This window comes from Coniosporium apollinis, assembly GCF_000281105.1.
Source record: "Coniosporium apollinis CBS 100218 chromosome Unknown supercont1.18, whole genome shotgun sequence".
Taxonomy (NCBI): domain Eukaryota; kingdom Fungi; phylum Ascomycota; class Dothideomycetes; genus Coniosporium; species Coniosporium apollinis.
Window position 1 is genome coordinate 323,991 of NW_006913280.1, and position 14,278 is coordinate 338,268.

The 14,278-nt window shown below is 54.0% G+C and overlaps 4 protein-coding genes across 4 annotated transcripts; 1 reads left to right on the forward strand and 3 right to left on the reverse strand.

The window, feature by feature from the left end:
• Positions 1-37: 37 nt before the first annotated feature.
• On the reverse strand, positions 38-2,722 carry W97_04243 (minichromosome maintenance protein 7 (cell division control protein 47); the record flags this gene model as incomplete). The annotated part of the gene is made up of 5 exons (XM_007782135.1): positions 38-127; positions 193-2,110; positions 2,166-2,299; positions 2,357-2,610; positions 2,674-2,722. The coding sequence occupies 5 exons, from the start codon at positions 2,720-2,722 to the stop codon at positions 38-40; spliced, it is 2,445 nt and encodes an 814-aa protein (XP_007780325.1).
• Positions 2,723-3,846: 1,124 nt separating this feature from the next.
• W97_04244 (uncharacterized protein) lies at positions 3,847-5,177 on the reverse strand (the record flags this gene model as incomplete). Its single annotated transcript, XM_007782136.1, has 2 exons — positions 3,847-4,316; positions 4,418-5,177. 2 exons carry the CDS (start codon positions 5,175-5,177, stop codon positions 3,847-3,849), a joined length of 1,230 nt encoding a protein of 409 aa, XP_007780326.1.
• Positions 5,178-9,249: 4,072 nt separating this feature from the next.
• Positions 9,250-10,522, forward strand: W97_04245 (uncharacterized protein; the record flags this gene model as incomplete). The annotated part of the gene is made up of 2 exons (XM_007782137.1): positions 9,250-9,582; positions 9,635-10,522. 2 exons carry the CDS (start codon positions 9,250-9,252, stop codon positions 10,520-10,522), a joined length of 1,221 nt encoding a protein of 406 aa, XP_007780327.1.
• Positions 10,523-10,843: 321 nt separating this feature from the next.
• On the reverse strand, positions 10,844-12,904 carry W97_04246 (peptidylprolyl isomerase; the record flags this gene model as incomplete). Its single annotated transcript, XM_007782138.1, has 4 exons — positions 10,844-11,146; positions 11,195-11,441; positions 11,493-12,747; positions 12,808-12,904. The coding sequence occupies 4 exons, from the start codon at positions 12,902-12,904 to the stop codon at positions 10,844-10,846; spliced, it is 1,902 nt and encodes a 633-aa protein (XP_007780328.1).
• Positions 12,905-14,278: the final 1,374 nt, after the last annotated feature.

A 14,278-nucleotide genomic window follows, 5' to 3' on the forward strand; every position in this document is an offset into this window, starting at 1 on the left:
CTCAGACGCCCTCAATGGAAGAAAGGACATGCAAGGCCTAGAACAGGTCGTCATCGCCCATGTCTTGATCCTCATCCCCAGCCTCAATGAACACCAGCCTCGTACCTTCCGCAGCAGTTTGCCAAACCTATCACGCCAAGTCAGCAAACGCGGGCACCTCAAAAAGTCACACGCGAAAGGACGGAAACTCACATCAAGCATAGCATACTCATCAACCGCCTCCTCAAACTGATCAGCCGTAAACCCCTTCGCAAGCACCCTCTCCCTCACCCTCCTCAAATCCAACTCTCCTCTGCCCCCATCCCCCACAGCCGCGGCCCCACTCGCCGCCATGCCCCTCACAAGATTGTAGATCTTGCTGCTGGGCGTCTGATCCCCCCGTCCGCGCTCATCCGCATACAGACTCGCCTTACTCACCTCGACCAGGCGCAGCGCCTCGTCCACATCCTCGCTGATGACCTGCTCCGCGAACCGCAGCCGCGCTAGCGCCTGCGACAAGCGTAACACGCCCAGCAGCGTTCGCGGCGAGGTGTGCGTGAAGGCCTTCTTGGTCCCCTCGTCGCGCTTCTGCTGCTGCCGCATCCGCACGTAGGCGCCGACCATGTAGTCTGAGACTTCTTTCGGGACGGTGGGCCGATACGAGCGTGCACGCGCGACCCACTGCCGCACTTCGTGGGGCGAGAACAGGATCCCGCCGTCCTGGGGCTCGGGGTGGCGGTTGTGGATGTGGACATGCGTGACGTGGCGGGCGAGCTCCTCGTCCGCGTCGCGGGAGGGCGTGTCGAGGATTAGGAAGAGGACGTCGAAGCGCGACAGCAGGGCTGCGGGGAGGTTGATGTTCTCGACGGGCGAGACGCGCGGGTTGTACCGCCCGTAGAGAGGGTTGGCGGCCGCGAGGATCGAGGTGCGTGCGTTCAGGGTGGTCGTGATGCCCGCCTTGGAGATCGAGATGGTCTGCTGCTCCATCACTTCGTGGATCGCGGTCCGGTCCCCGTCGTCCATCTTGTCGAACTCGTCGATGCAGCACATGCCGTTGTCGGCGAGGACCAGCGCCCCGCCTTCGAGCACCATCTCGTCGGTTACGGGGTCTCGCATCACAGCTGCGGTGAGGCCGACGCCGGAAGAGCCCCGCCCGGTAGTGTAGACGCCGCGCGGCGCGACTTTGGTGATGTATTTGAGCAGCTGGGATTTGGCGACACCCGGGTCGCCCATTAGGCAGACGTTGATGTCGCCGCGGATGCGCATCCCGTCGCCCATCTCTTTGGTGACGCCGCCGATGAGTTGGAGCAGTAGGGCCTTTTTGACGTCGAGGTGTCCGAAGATCTCGGGGGCTATGGAGCGTGAAAGGTACTCGTACAGCTGGCCGGACCGCTCGAGCTCGTTCATTCGTCGTAGTGTGGGTTGTGCCAAAACAATCTCGTCGTAGGCTTTCTTGTGCTGGTTCACGTACTGAACCTCGAGGTACGTATCCGTGAGCAGGCCGGCACGAATGGCCTTGAAGCCGGTATACGGAGTAGGTAGGAAGATTCCACCAAGATCAACAACATCGCCTGGGTTGATTTGTCGCACCAGCGCACCATGGCAGTGGACCGTCAGCTGCCGCGGGATGTGGCCCACGGGTACTTGGTCGGCCATCTCCTGAATCTTGACCTCCTGAAACGGCAGGAACTTCGAGGCGCGTGTAGAAAGGAAGAGCTGGCCCTTTGCATTGTTCCGTACGCAGTCGGGTGACGGACATTCCACCATTGGCGTAAACTGCTTGGTCGTGACGGGCTGGAAGATCTCGCAGCCGCATCTGTCGCAGGAGTAGGCATTCACCTGCACGGAAGGCTTGACGTCGGATACGCGTGTTGTTATCCCTCGCACGGTGATGAGATGGCCGAGGTGTTCGCCTCGAACTTGCCGCACGGCGAGCGCTTTGGTGTTCCTCTCGCTCTCTGATCCGGAGGGCGTGATGGGCTTGAAGTTGAGGGTGTATCGGCGGGTCAGGGCGGCCGGGAAAATCGAGTCCGTGTCGTCTGGCATGGTATCTTCGTCTTGGGCTTCTCGTATCTTGTCATTTCTTTTCGAGCGCTGGGTCATGATAATATCTAGAACGTCATCCTTGAATCTGTCGGATTGCTGTCAGCCTAGCTTGCAGCTGAGGGGTGTGCGCTTTGACTAACGTTGGCTCTTTCGTGGGCTCCGGCATAACCTTGTCCACTGCTCTAGAGAATATCTCAACGTAATGCGCCGCATTCCGTTCAATCGAGGAAACGAGTCTGAGATCAGACAAATTTTCCGGAAGACTCTTCTCATACTGTGCCGCGTCACGTCAGCCTGATTTTCTCAACCCCGTCCCCGTGTATATGCGCACCGAATCCAGGTCGTCCAGTTCTATCAGGACTTGCGAAGTTGCTCGATCCGCTACATCTTGCAATGATTTCAAGTATTTGACTTTGGGATGTCGGTCCGATCGCCGACTCCTTGCTCCAGCATCGCCGCCGTCAGAGTCGTCCATGAAATCGTACTCGTCGCTGAGGCCATCCTCGTCGATGTTGAGGTCTCCTAACCGATCGGTGGCTTCTGTAGTGGTGGACTTGTAGGATTTGAGGAAGTCTTCGAAAGCAGCTTGAGTGTTGTGTTAGCCATGAAACACAAGGCGATTGGGGGAGCGCATTGCGCATTGTTTACCCTGCTGCTCTTCGTAATTAACCGGCGAGGGATGTGTAAGGAGCGCCATTGCGCCGAGATGCTGTGGGTAGGCGGATAGCAGAAGTAAGAAGCTGGGAGGCGCAATGCGAGTTTTTTATCACGGTTGTGTATGCTGGGGGCTCAAAGGTCAGTGTTGCGACGGTAAGCAAAGTGCAGGTGGTGTTAAAGTGGGTGCAGGAGAGTCGCGCGTCCCTGGGATTCCGTGTTCGCGACGCGCTGGTTGGGCTTGGCGCCAAATCGCCAGTCGCCGACGGTTCAGGCCTCACCGCGAAACCCATGCTTCATCAACCATTATCTACACTACCGCCTATATTAGGCCATAAGAAGTACGGAAGAGCTATCTGATTAAACTGTAGTGCGTCTTCTATTTTCATAAGAATTTTGTTGTTTTATTAGTAGGGGGTGTGGTGATGGTAAAGCGAGGCATGCTATCAGACAAACACGAGTTTCATAGCGAGATTTCCGCGGTGAGGCTTTTATCGCGCACGACGTGGACGATTCGGACGATTTGGACGATTTGGACGTCTAGAGCGCCACACGGGTGACAAGAATGCGCGGACTCCATAACCAGAAAGCAGTAAACCACAACGTAAATAATCAGGCTTTCAACATATTGACTGGGGGCTATTATAACTTTTTATCTTAGTATTTTATATCTAAGAACATGCGCACGCTACAGAGGATTGATTTAACCTAGTTACCGATTTCATTTTGCTGCAGCTTCTGGGTTTGCTGTTGATGGAGTTCGCGCATTTGTGTCAACAGGGTGAGCGCTCAGAGCCCGCTCTGAGCGCCCTGAGCCGCTCTGAGCGTCGAAAGATTTTTCCTAATGGAGTTAGCCGCGCGGATGCGTCTATCTACTTAGTGTTCGCTTAAATTATTCACTTCACAAGAAGAAAAATACTAGTAATGACTGTATTTGATCTATTATAACGGACGAATCCAAAGGAGAAGAAGCAAATACATCATCGCTGCTTTGAAGCTTTTTTTGGTATTGTCTAACCCTTGCATGTATTTCCGCGCCGTCTCGTACTTTCATCAATAAGCCCCTGTTTAGCAATGAAAGAGAAAGGAAAAGACGAATAAGAAACTAAGCCCGCTATCCTACACCCGGCGCTGCTATGTCTTCCGTTCAATGACCACCATCTATCCCTACATTCTTTGATATCTCCTGACTGCTACAGCTCTGGTCGTGCATTTCGGAGTCATGGTGGCAGTGTATGTCATGGACGTCGTCTTAGTCGTCCAGTACGTGGACGTTGTAGACGTGTGTGTCGCCTTGACCGTCTTAGTTGACTTGGCCTTACCTTTGGTGACAGTAGAGGTGGGTCGGCCACCGTTTTTCTTCGTTGACGTGACGGTGACTGTTTTGGTCGCTGGCTGCGCGCGTTTGTCTTTGGCGGCGGCCTTTGCCGTAGAGGTGCACTGCGGTGCCTTTGCAGTCTTTGTAGTCGACATGGTCGACGTTTTCGTGGTGGTGGATGTACACTTCGTGTAAGAGGTGGCGACTGTGTCTGTGACGGTAGTGGTGGCGACGGTGCCGCTGGCTGTTACTGTCACTGTACTGGCCGGGCTGGCGCTTTCAGTGACAACGACAGTAGAAGTTATCGTTACGGTCGAGGCTAAGATGGTGTTAGTCAGCAAGCACTTGGGAAGTGGACCTGGTGCCGAATGGAGAAAGTGATGGAAATAAAGGTCGGAAAAGGTCGCTTAATGGACATACCTGGTGTTGTGGTATAAGCTGCGGTGGATGTCATCATCGTGAGTGTTGTCGGGCTGGCTGTGGTTGACGATGCGGAAACGGGTGCACCGCAGCTGCCTTGAGCACTGATTGTATCCTGGATCAGCGTCACAGCAGCAGTGAGTGCGTAAAGGCCCCCCTGAACTGTAACACCTGCATTGCCAGTGATGGAAGCAGAAGCCAAGATGTTCCCAGCAAAGTTCGTCGTCGTTCCAAGTGTAGCGGAGCTTCCTACCTGCCAGTAGACGTTGCAGGCCTGGGCACCGTTGATCAGAACCACCTGGGAGGCCGAAGCAGTCGTAAGAGTGGATCCGAATTGGAAGACGAACAGGGCGTTGGGATTGCCTTGGCCGTCAAGCGTGAGTACGCCGGTGAGGCCGCCGGAGGAGGCGAAATTGTATACGCCCGCAAACAAGGTCATGCCTCCAAGATCCTGGCCCGTCAGGGAGGTCGTGGGCGTCAAAGCAGCTAACGCGTTGTACGCGCTCGTGGCGTCGTCGCGGGCAGCTTGGGCCGTGGCATCGCCGCCAAATACTGGGCCGGAGATACCGGGTGGGAATCCGGTGATGGAAGTTTCGTCGTTGGGGAAGATGCCGAGCTGGCCGTCAACGATTGTTGCTCCGGTGCTGGTTATGGCGGTCGTCGCGACTATCCCGAAAGGAGCGGCCCTTCCGAGGCTTATTTGCGCATCAGTGAGTGCAGCCAGTGCAAGTCCGCAACAGAATGTGGCTAAAGAGAGCATGTTGTATAGTAGGCAGATGCTTAGAGGTTCGATCTATGTATGAGATTGTAGAATGGTTGCTGGGGGATGTATCGAAACATGATATTGGGAGCTGATGAAGGGCTCTTTATAGACCTGGCATGCTTCACCCAAGCACTGTTCCCTCAAGCACATGCTAGAATGCAGAGAAGAATATCGATCGAGGTCGCAAATCAACAGGGAACCATCGGACCAAAGTTCGATGTTCGCGATGGCAACTATAGTGGGTCCTGTATGAAGGCGACTGTCTAAGAGGTGAGAGTGAGCTGTGTTGTTGGAGCTAGCATTCTGGATTGCCTGCGGACTGTCCAGAAGTGAACGGAATAGGTATAGGGTCTAAGATATCTCCTACATACTCGGAGGCATCCCCATAGTGGGTAAAAGAGGGCGTATGAAAGCATTTATTGAGAGCTAGAGGGATATACCATGTTGAAGCTAGAACCGATGCGTGCTCCGAGACTGTCTGGAGCATCCCTAGATCGGAACTTCATACACATAAAAAAGATTTGCATTAACGCAATGATTTGAAAACCCGTATGTAACGTGACAGTAAAGCTAGCAACGTGAAATGAGCGAGAAGTATGCCCATATTCGTCAGAGCTGAGTGCAACGAACCTTTACAAAGATTGGATACACTAGGTTGAATGAGAGCCTAGTTAGTATAAGGTGTGCATAGAAAGACAAAGTGAGATACGGATGTCCAAGCCGCAACTTGCCACCAGCTGAACAAGCATCATACTCGATAGAAGTAGTTGTTTTCGGTGTTCGAAGTTTGAAATTTTTTCCAGTGCCATCTGCCTTTGAGGTTTGAGAGATACACCCACTGAAGATCTGGTCGTCGACAAACATAGGCAAGATATTTCCAGTAGGGATACACGTCTTTCGACCAAAGGCGCTCAAATCTTGGATGGAAGCCGTTCCACCAGATGCACGATCGTCGCCGGTAGTGTCGGCGTACGGAAAGTGAGAATGTGCATACCCGATCTGGATTCAACGCTACCTGCTGCATGGGTAGAACAGTAGAGAAAAAACGCCAAACCGATCAGGGTCGTGGCAAACGGCTCTCCCAGTGTAGTTCGGATGCTAGAGGCTGTGATGCTATTTGCCGCACACAGCAGTGACAGCACCCCTGCGACTGTAGTCCACAACTGGGACAGACCTGATCCCCCGATAGAATTGAGAGGGTCATAGTGAAGGCCTTAGGCAGTTTCACTGACAGTCGAGTATGAGACGGATGTCGAAAGGGGCGAATTAAAGGACGCATCTACCGATTTTTAGAATTCTTTGATACGTGTTCTAGTGGAATTCCTCAGTGGGATGACGTAGCCACAGCTGCTGCGTACTGTACTCCCTGATACTCTGGCAGCCTCCCTGATTATCCTCACAGGAGGAAAGAGTACACTAATTGAGAAATACGGGAGATTCTTCCTCAGCAGTTTCCTTGCGGAGTTCATGAGGCTGATTGAGGTAGTGTCGCTAGCTGTAGATCGTAGGCCTAGCCTCCCGGTAGATCGAGCGATTGGTTATTTCTCCACCACCACACCCTATTTCCTGAGTGGTTTACGGGGACTTCCGTGATTGATCTGCAGGGAGGGACACTACATCACCTGCAATGCGGAACAAAACAGGTCTAGCTATGAGCGTGGTGGAATGGGCGTGTTCAAGAGCGCGCCCCTTAGGCCCCATCTAACGTACTCTTTTGGATCACCTTCTGCAGTGGGTAAACACATCTATCCAAGCTCTTGTCTCTTACAACTAACTACGCACCACTTCCATAACACGGCACAACCCAGTTGTTCCAAAGCTCCTGTTCCGTCCATTCCATGATGTTTGGCCGTTAGCGTTCGCTAGGACGGTATACTGGCGCCCAGAAGGCTGCGCTCGGCTAACGGCTAACATGGCGCAACCTCTAACCCGGCGTCCGGACCGAGTAAGCTTTCGATCATGGAGATCGGGACGGCTGCCCTGCGTTCCTATTTGTCACTTACCGAGACACACCACGGACCCACCGTTCGGCGATCCCATGTCCAACGCCTATGCCTTTTTGTTAGCGGGTCGCAGTATCCCTCTGAATTGCCCTACATGGCTAGGCGTCGTCAAGTGTTACACTCGAAGCGTGGGGTCTAAGTGCCGCGTCCTCCGCAGCCCAATGAAGGGAGACAAGGTAATGGAGTTGACGGCAGTATCAGGGATTACCACACCTGCATACACAATGCCCTAGCTGATCAGGACATCCAGACGCATGTGTGTAGCGACACTAAGAAGCTTCCCAGCCGGTCGGTGGCGAACAGACGATCCCACGCGTCTGTCACGTTAACATCACTGACGACGTTGCAGGTGAGCACAAATTACAGAGTAAGCCGTCACCCGCGGATTCCGTCCAACTGGAGTTGACGCCAGCCGCCTTCCACCGGTTGAAAAGATATTCGAACCCTCCTGAAAAGGGCCAGTTGTTGAGCTTGACGTCGAGTACCCCATGAGCTCTCTGAAGCTCTCACTAGACAATCTATGGTCGAAACCAACTTTCCGCCATTCCCGCCCCTTCCACGGGCCCAAGTGTCGCCCTCTTTAGTCTATAATAGTCAGCTATGTGCGGGCCAATAAGCCCTGCCTGCTAGCGTTGTACTCTTTGTATGTTTTTGAGGCAAAATAGTACGAGGCTAACAGGGAGAGGCTCTCCGGCCCGTGCATGGCTGACTCTGATACTGTTCTGCTTTGACTTCGGTCGATGCAAATAACAACCGCCCTCCGCCTCGCCCTTCGTGCTCCGCACGTTGTCGACACAGTTGCGGGACTCAGAAGAGTACCTACATCACAAACTCCTAATTACTACCTTTACCACCGACTCTAGAGTGATTACAAGGCTCATGGGCGAAGGAAAACAAGGCTCTCAGCTTTCGGTTAGCTGTCTGAGGCTTCAAACTCAACATCATCTGTAGTGGTTGGTTACATCGCGGTGTTGGTAAATTTCGCAGAGCCCTAAACATCGTGAGAGAAGACCCGTGGCGCTCGTCAGCCTCGTAACAACCCCCTAATCATCGCGCTCACCATTGCCTTCTTCATCATCTGGTTCACGCCAACGGTCGGCCCGACGTGTCGTCACTTCCACTCTTCGGCATCTTCGCCGTATGGCTTCTTAGCTGCGCATGCACTTCCCTCTCTTTTCGGTTCATGACCGGTGTCTACCACTGGTGTCTCACTACCGCGAAGGACACCCTCATCACTCTTCCTGTGCTGGCGATGATGTTCCACTCCAGCAGCGGTCTTTTCAACTCATGCTGGTGCTGGAGCGGGGTATATTCTCGAGGTCTGGCGCGCGCAGTTGTGTTGCTGGACCCAGATCCAGTGCGGAAGCACAACGCCGAGACGATATACCCTGGCCTGGTGACTGCGTGTCTAGTAATGCAGCGGATAGTGTTTGTTGTGATGTTGGGGGTCAGTAGGAGGGGAAGAAGTCTGACGAGGAGGAATGAGAGCACAAAGATGAAGGACTTTTGGACGGTGCATCGGCGGATGCGTGAAAGCGCCGAAGAGCCATGGGAGAGAAGGGGTAGGAGTAACGATATTGAGATGGATACGCCTGGGTTGTCCCCGGTTGATATCTCGGCGATGGCGCCTCTGTTGTGCGTGGGGCCAGGTAAACCCTAAGTGAAATAGGACACTGAGGAGGTATCAATATTAAGCCAAGCATGAATGAAACATCTGGAACGGCCCCTTCAGTGGCCTCCCTCTCCTATTGCCGCTAAACAATAAGGTCGCCGCTTAGTTGGTCCATCACCACTAAGGCCTTAGAACTCTTCGGCATCCCTCCACGACGTGCGGATGGACGAACACATCTGATGTGTGAAACGATGCTGTTACCGTAAATGATGTTAATCTATGATAGACTTAAACGTTGCCATGATGTTGGGCGGGATCATCCAAATGCTCCCGCTTGCGTCATCCTGCCAAGCTCCCTAGCACTCGAGATTTACTCTTCGCATCCAAACTACTTCGTAATTACTCGCCCTCCACGAGCCATTGGTTTGCGCTCGTCGCACCCAAACCTCGAAACATGCTGCTAAATTACCTCTCAGCGTTGCTGTTAGCCATCACGACCTTCAGCCACGCCCAACAGCTCCCTCTCCGCGAACCATCGGAACAAGAAGCTGTTCCAGTGCTCTCCGGCGCCTCTTCCCGCGACCTCCTCAGCCTGCACCGCGAGCTAGTTTCCTTCGAGTCCATTACCGGCAATGAGTATGAAGCAGGTCAAGCACTGGTTGACTACCTCGAGTCCAAGCATTTCACAGTTGAGCGACAGGAAGTGTCCCACAAGCGCTTCAACGTCCTCGCCTATACCGGAAAGAACAAGTATACGAAGACGCTCCTGACAAGCCATATCGACACCGTATAGCTCCCTCCCACCCAGCAGCGAAGCGAGAGCTCTGACAACACCCCAGGTGCCCCCCTTCATACCCTACACCCACCCCCCCCCCACCCACGCCCACCCCGCCCGCATCTCCGGCCGCGGCACCGTCGACGCCAAAGCCTGCGTCGCAGCCCAGATAATCGCAGTCCGCAAGCTACTCTCCGACAAGTCTCTTTCTTTCCCTTCCGATGCGCTCTCGCTCCTCTTCGTCGTCGGCGAAGAGACCGGCGGCGATGGCATGCGCGCCTTCTCAAATACTCTAGCTGGCAGCGGCCACAACTACAGCACCGTTATCTTCGGCGAACCGACAGAAGGGAAACTAGCGAGCGGGCATAAGGGTAACCTGGGGTTCAGGGTCAAGGTGGCGGGCAAGGCGGCGCATTCCGGGTATCCGTGGTTGGGCGTCAGCGCGAACGATGTGCTGATTGAAGCGCTGGCGATCTTGAGAAAGATGGCGGATGGGAGGCGGTTGCCGAGCTCGGAGAAGTACGGCAACACGACTCTTAACATTGGGACGATTGAGGGCGGAGTTGCGGCGAATGTGGTTGCGGAGAAGGCGGAGGCGAACATTGCGGTGAGGGTTGCGGGCGGGACGCCGGCGGATTCAAGGAAGGCGGTTGAGGATGCGTTGGCGGGGGTGAAGAAGGCGGCGGAGGGAAGGGGGGGCAGATTGGAGGTGGTGTGGGGGAGTGAGGGATATGGGCCTGTGGATATCGATTGCGATGTCAAGGGCTTCGAGTGCATCACGGTGAACTACGGTACGGATATACCGAACCTGAAGGGAAGCCATAAAAGGTATCTGTATGGGCCAGGCAGCATCTTAGTTGCGCACGGGCCGAACGAGGGACTAGAGGTGAAGGAGTTGGAAAGGGCAGTCATCGACTACGAGAAGCTCATCAAGGCCTCGTTGGGCATGTAGCGGGGAGATCCGCTCAGCAGATGCGCCCAGCTCTGCAAATTGCGCCGTATATGGTCTGTGCAGCGGAGACAAGAAGGCTTCGAACAGGATTGCTTTTACTGGGTAAGCACGCGCAGTCAACGAGAATCCCGACAACGGAGACTAATATGCCAGTCCAAGGTGGCTCGTTATTGCTCTGCAGTGGACTTTAACTGTGGCTACCATCAAGGCGCGCTTTGTGCAGAAGCCATTGGTTTGTAGAGTGAGGGCAGATGAAGAGGCTGGCACTCTGACCGAGATATAGAGCTTGTAGAAACCTCAGAGATAGCCGCAGCTTATTCACTACGGAATCGATATATTGATAATCTTGATATCCTCCTCAGGTTTCTCCTTGTAGACCCTTGTGTTCTCTATCCTGTGGACAACATCCAAACCTTGGATGGCTCTGCCGAAGATCGTGTGCTTATTGTCAAGCCAAGGCGTCTTCTCGGTCGTGATAAAGAACTGCGAGCCGTTGGTGTTTGGACCGGCGTTTGCCATGCTGACCGTGTACGGCTTGTCGTGCTTCAGCGTTGAGAACTCATCCTCGAACTCTTTCCCCCAGATGCTCTCACCACCGGTACCGTCGCCGAGGGGATCGCCGGTCTACTTCTGTCAGTATTGATACGTTTAGCGGGGTCCACGGACGCGTACCTGGATCATGAACTTTCGAATGACGCGATGAAAGATAATGTTGTTATAGTAGCCGTTCTTGGCGTGCGTGACGAAGTTCTCTACTGCCTTCGGGGCGGCATCCGGGAAGAGCCGAACATGTATGTCGCCATACGTCGTGTGAATAATGGCAGACGAAGCGCTCTCTGCTGGCTTCGCCTCAGCTTGTTGACGGTTGTTGATATTACGCGGCTTCTCGTTCTGAATGTCACGTCCAGATTTACTGATGCTGCGTAGAAGTTAATGTGACTGCCCTGATACAAAAGTATGTTCGGCTTACTCTTGCTCGTTGGTGAACATGTAGAAGCGAACTTTGCCGGAACCTGTGGCCACGAGCATGGCATCTCGGGCTTCAGCCTCCTGGAGCAACGGGTTGTCGCTGGCAGCCATCTCCACGGTCGTCACTCCCTTCTTCTCTGGCTGTCCTTGGTACAACGCAAGATTCAGGGGTCTGAAGGGCTCCTCTCTTCCGTATACCTTGACTACCCGATTGGTGAGCGTATTAACGACTTTGGTCCCAAGAATGGAACCGTAAAGGATGAAATTTCCAGTCTCGTCGAAGATGACGTTGATCCTGCTCCGTAAGGCGGGATGTTCTATCTCGCGCTCAACGGCTATTCTCCGGCCGAACTCAACATCCTCTAGCCTCTGCAGCGCTGTGCCGGCCTGCTGCATGTCGGTGATGGTGCTGAGAGACTCGTCGTACGTCCGGTGCAACTTGCCGGACGCGAAGTCAAAGACCCGCACTTGCCGGTCCGGGAAGGAGAATGTCGCGAACTGGGAACCGGTTGGGGACATGGTGATGGAGGTCGGTACAGATTTTGCCTTCTTGAATTCGAAGAGATTTGTTGAGCTCTTCATCGCGAAGACATTGTCAGGCTTCTCATACGTTCCACTCGGGCGCCAATACTCCAGCATGCCGCCTTCATCCGCCGACACAACGCAGTCATACTCATTGTTGTATGCCATGAGCGTCACTGGCCTCCGATGCAGGCTCTTGAGCGTGTGCAATGGTTCCTGGTTCTCCCCCCGTCCATCGTACACCCGAATTAACGGAGAATCCTCGAAAGACACGGCTAACAGAGGCAGCGAAGCCCCCCGATTATGCACCCAGCATACAGACTTCGGTGTCGCATCCAGCGTGAGTATGGCCAGGAGGTCAAAAGTGATCACATCGAAAATCTTGACGGTCTTGTCAGCGCCTGCTGTTGCGAAACTCCTCCCGTCTGTACTGATGCTAGTGCTCTTGATCTCGCCGTTGTGCGCTCTGAACTCCTTGACAAAGTCTATCGCTCCGAAAGTCTTCTTCCAGAACTTCACAACGCCATCCACAGAGGCTGTAATGAGGAAGTCGGTGTATGGAGTAAAAGTGGTAAAACACAGCTGATCCTTATGCATCAGCGACTTCGAGTATTGGGTAGAAGCCGGTAAGGCTGCGACGTAGAGCTTTTCGTATGGTAGCTTGCGGCGCTTCTTCTTAGGTGCAGTAGAGGGAAGAGCGGGTCCGAAGTCATCGTCTTCGGAAGAGGTGTCTGCTGAAGATTCAATCAGCTCAGGACAAGGCTGGGGTGATGGAGCTTGGAGGCATTGTCTACCGTCGTCCTGCGCATCGCCGGTGCTGTTCGCTGTCATGGTCTCTTCCATCTCGGACCTCGAACGCTTGATTGAATGTGATGTAGCATCGGTTGCCATGATTCGCGTATATAGCCTGCGGCTCGTCCGGATAGTTTTTGAGTCGCGCGGCGACCGTTCCTTTCCTGTGTTGGAGACGGGGAAGCTACTCAGGCAGCGAGAGGCAGAACACTCCAGGTGTTGCTAAGGTATATGTATTCGCGCCTACCGTCCGCGCTTGTCAACCGCGTCGTGAGGCATGAGCCGCAGCCTTGGCGACACGTGCTCGCGTGACGCTACCCGCTTGTGCTTCAACCACCTGGGCATCTTCTCCTTGCCATCCCAGGTCCCAGCTAGAGTTTCTCCCACATCTCAAGATAGCCAGCTTTCCCGCCCCGTGATAACTCAACTGCTTCATCATGTTCCACGATCGAACGGATGTAGTTGTCTCGTCGGTCTTGCCGCCATCATCTCCAGCAATGGACCTCAACTCGAACCAGCTTACGCATCGCCCATCCCGCCAAAGGATGAACACAGACCGCAGAATTTGAATGTCGGGACACATGGGATTCCGCTCGCTTGGCCTTATTCTGCAGCCAAAGACTAGCTGATCGATGGCACTGCCGCTTCTGGTAAAGCATCCAACTAAGGCTTTCCAATTCGGAAGGCCCAGGACTGATCAGGCAAGGAGTGGACATGCTACCGTCAAGATCATCCACGTCTTGCCAAGAACTGTCTGGCCCCAACGACCTAGCTTCTTACACAAGAACGCACCGCTTATGCATCATCATGCGGATTGCCTCCGCTCCGCTCCCGTCCGTAAACGCTGGTCTACGGAGTTTTGCATCCCGATTCAACTTCTTGATCCCCAGAGCTTGCGGTCAGGAATCGCGGAAAACTCTCTCAGGAGTCTGCACTCAAGCCCGGCTGGCGGCGAAGGTAGCTGAACATAACAACAAGGTACACGCGAGCAGCGCTATGCTATTCGATCCTGCACCTGGCCGTTACCACCCACATTCCACGGGTATATCGAACTCGACGGTGTCTTTCAGATTCGGCTATTTGATATAGGGGTCTCGCGTTTTGAGGAGACCCTTCTTCCGCTGAGGTATGTACGCTACATCGTCTTTGAGTGTCAGTGACCCCTCCCTGAGACACGCGCTCCCCGTCCTGCGTCCATATTTACACTAGATTACAATGGCACGCGGATAACAGAAATGGCCGGACTCGCAAATTGCCGAAACTTATCCACGTTCACCACGTTTATAAAGATCTTTATTGTGACCGTTTCACTTCTAGTTATGGCTTCAACGCGCTTATGAGGTTATATGCGTCGCCTTACGCATAACCCCCTGACTTGACTCTACTATCGTATTTCACCATGAAGCCTTCAATCGACAGTCAACGCAGTACCCTACCAGTGCGTGCGTTTTCGAGTCCGGCGACTTTTGTCAC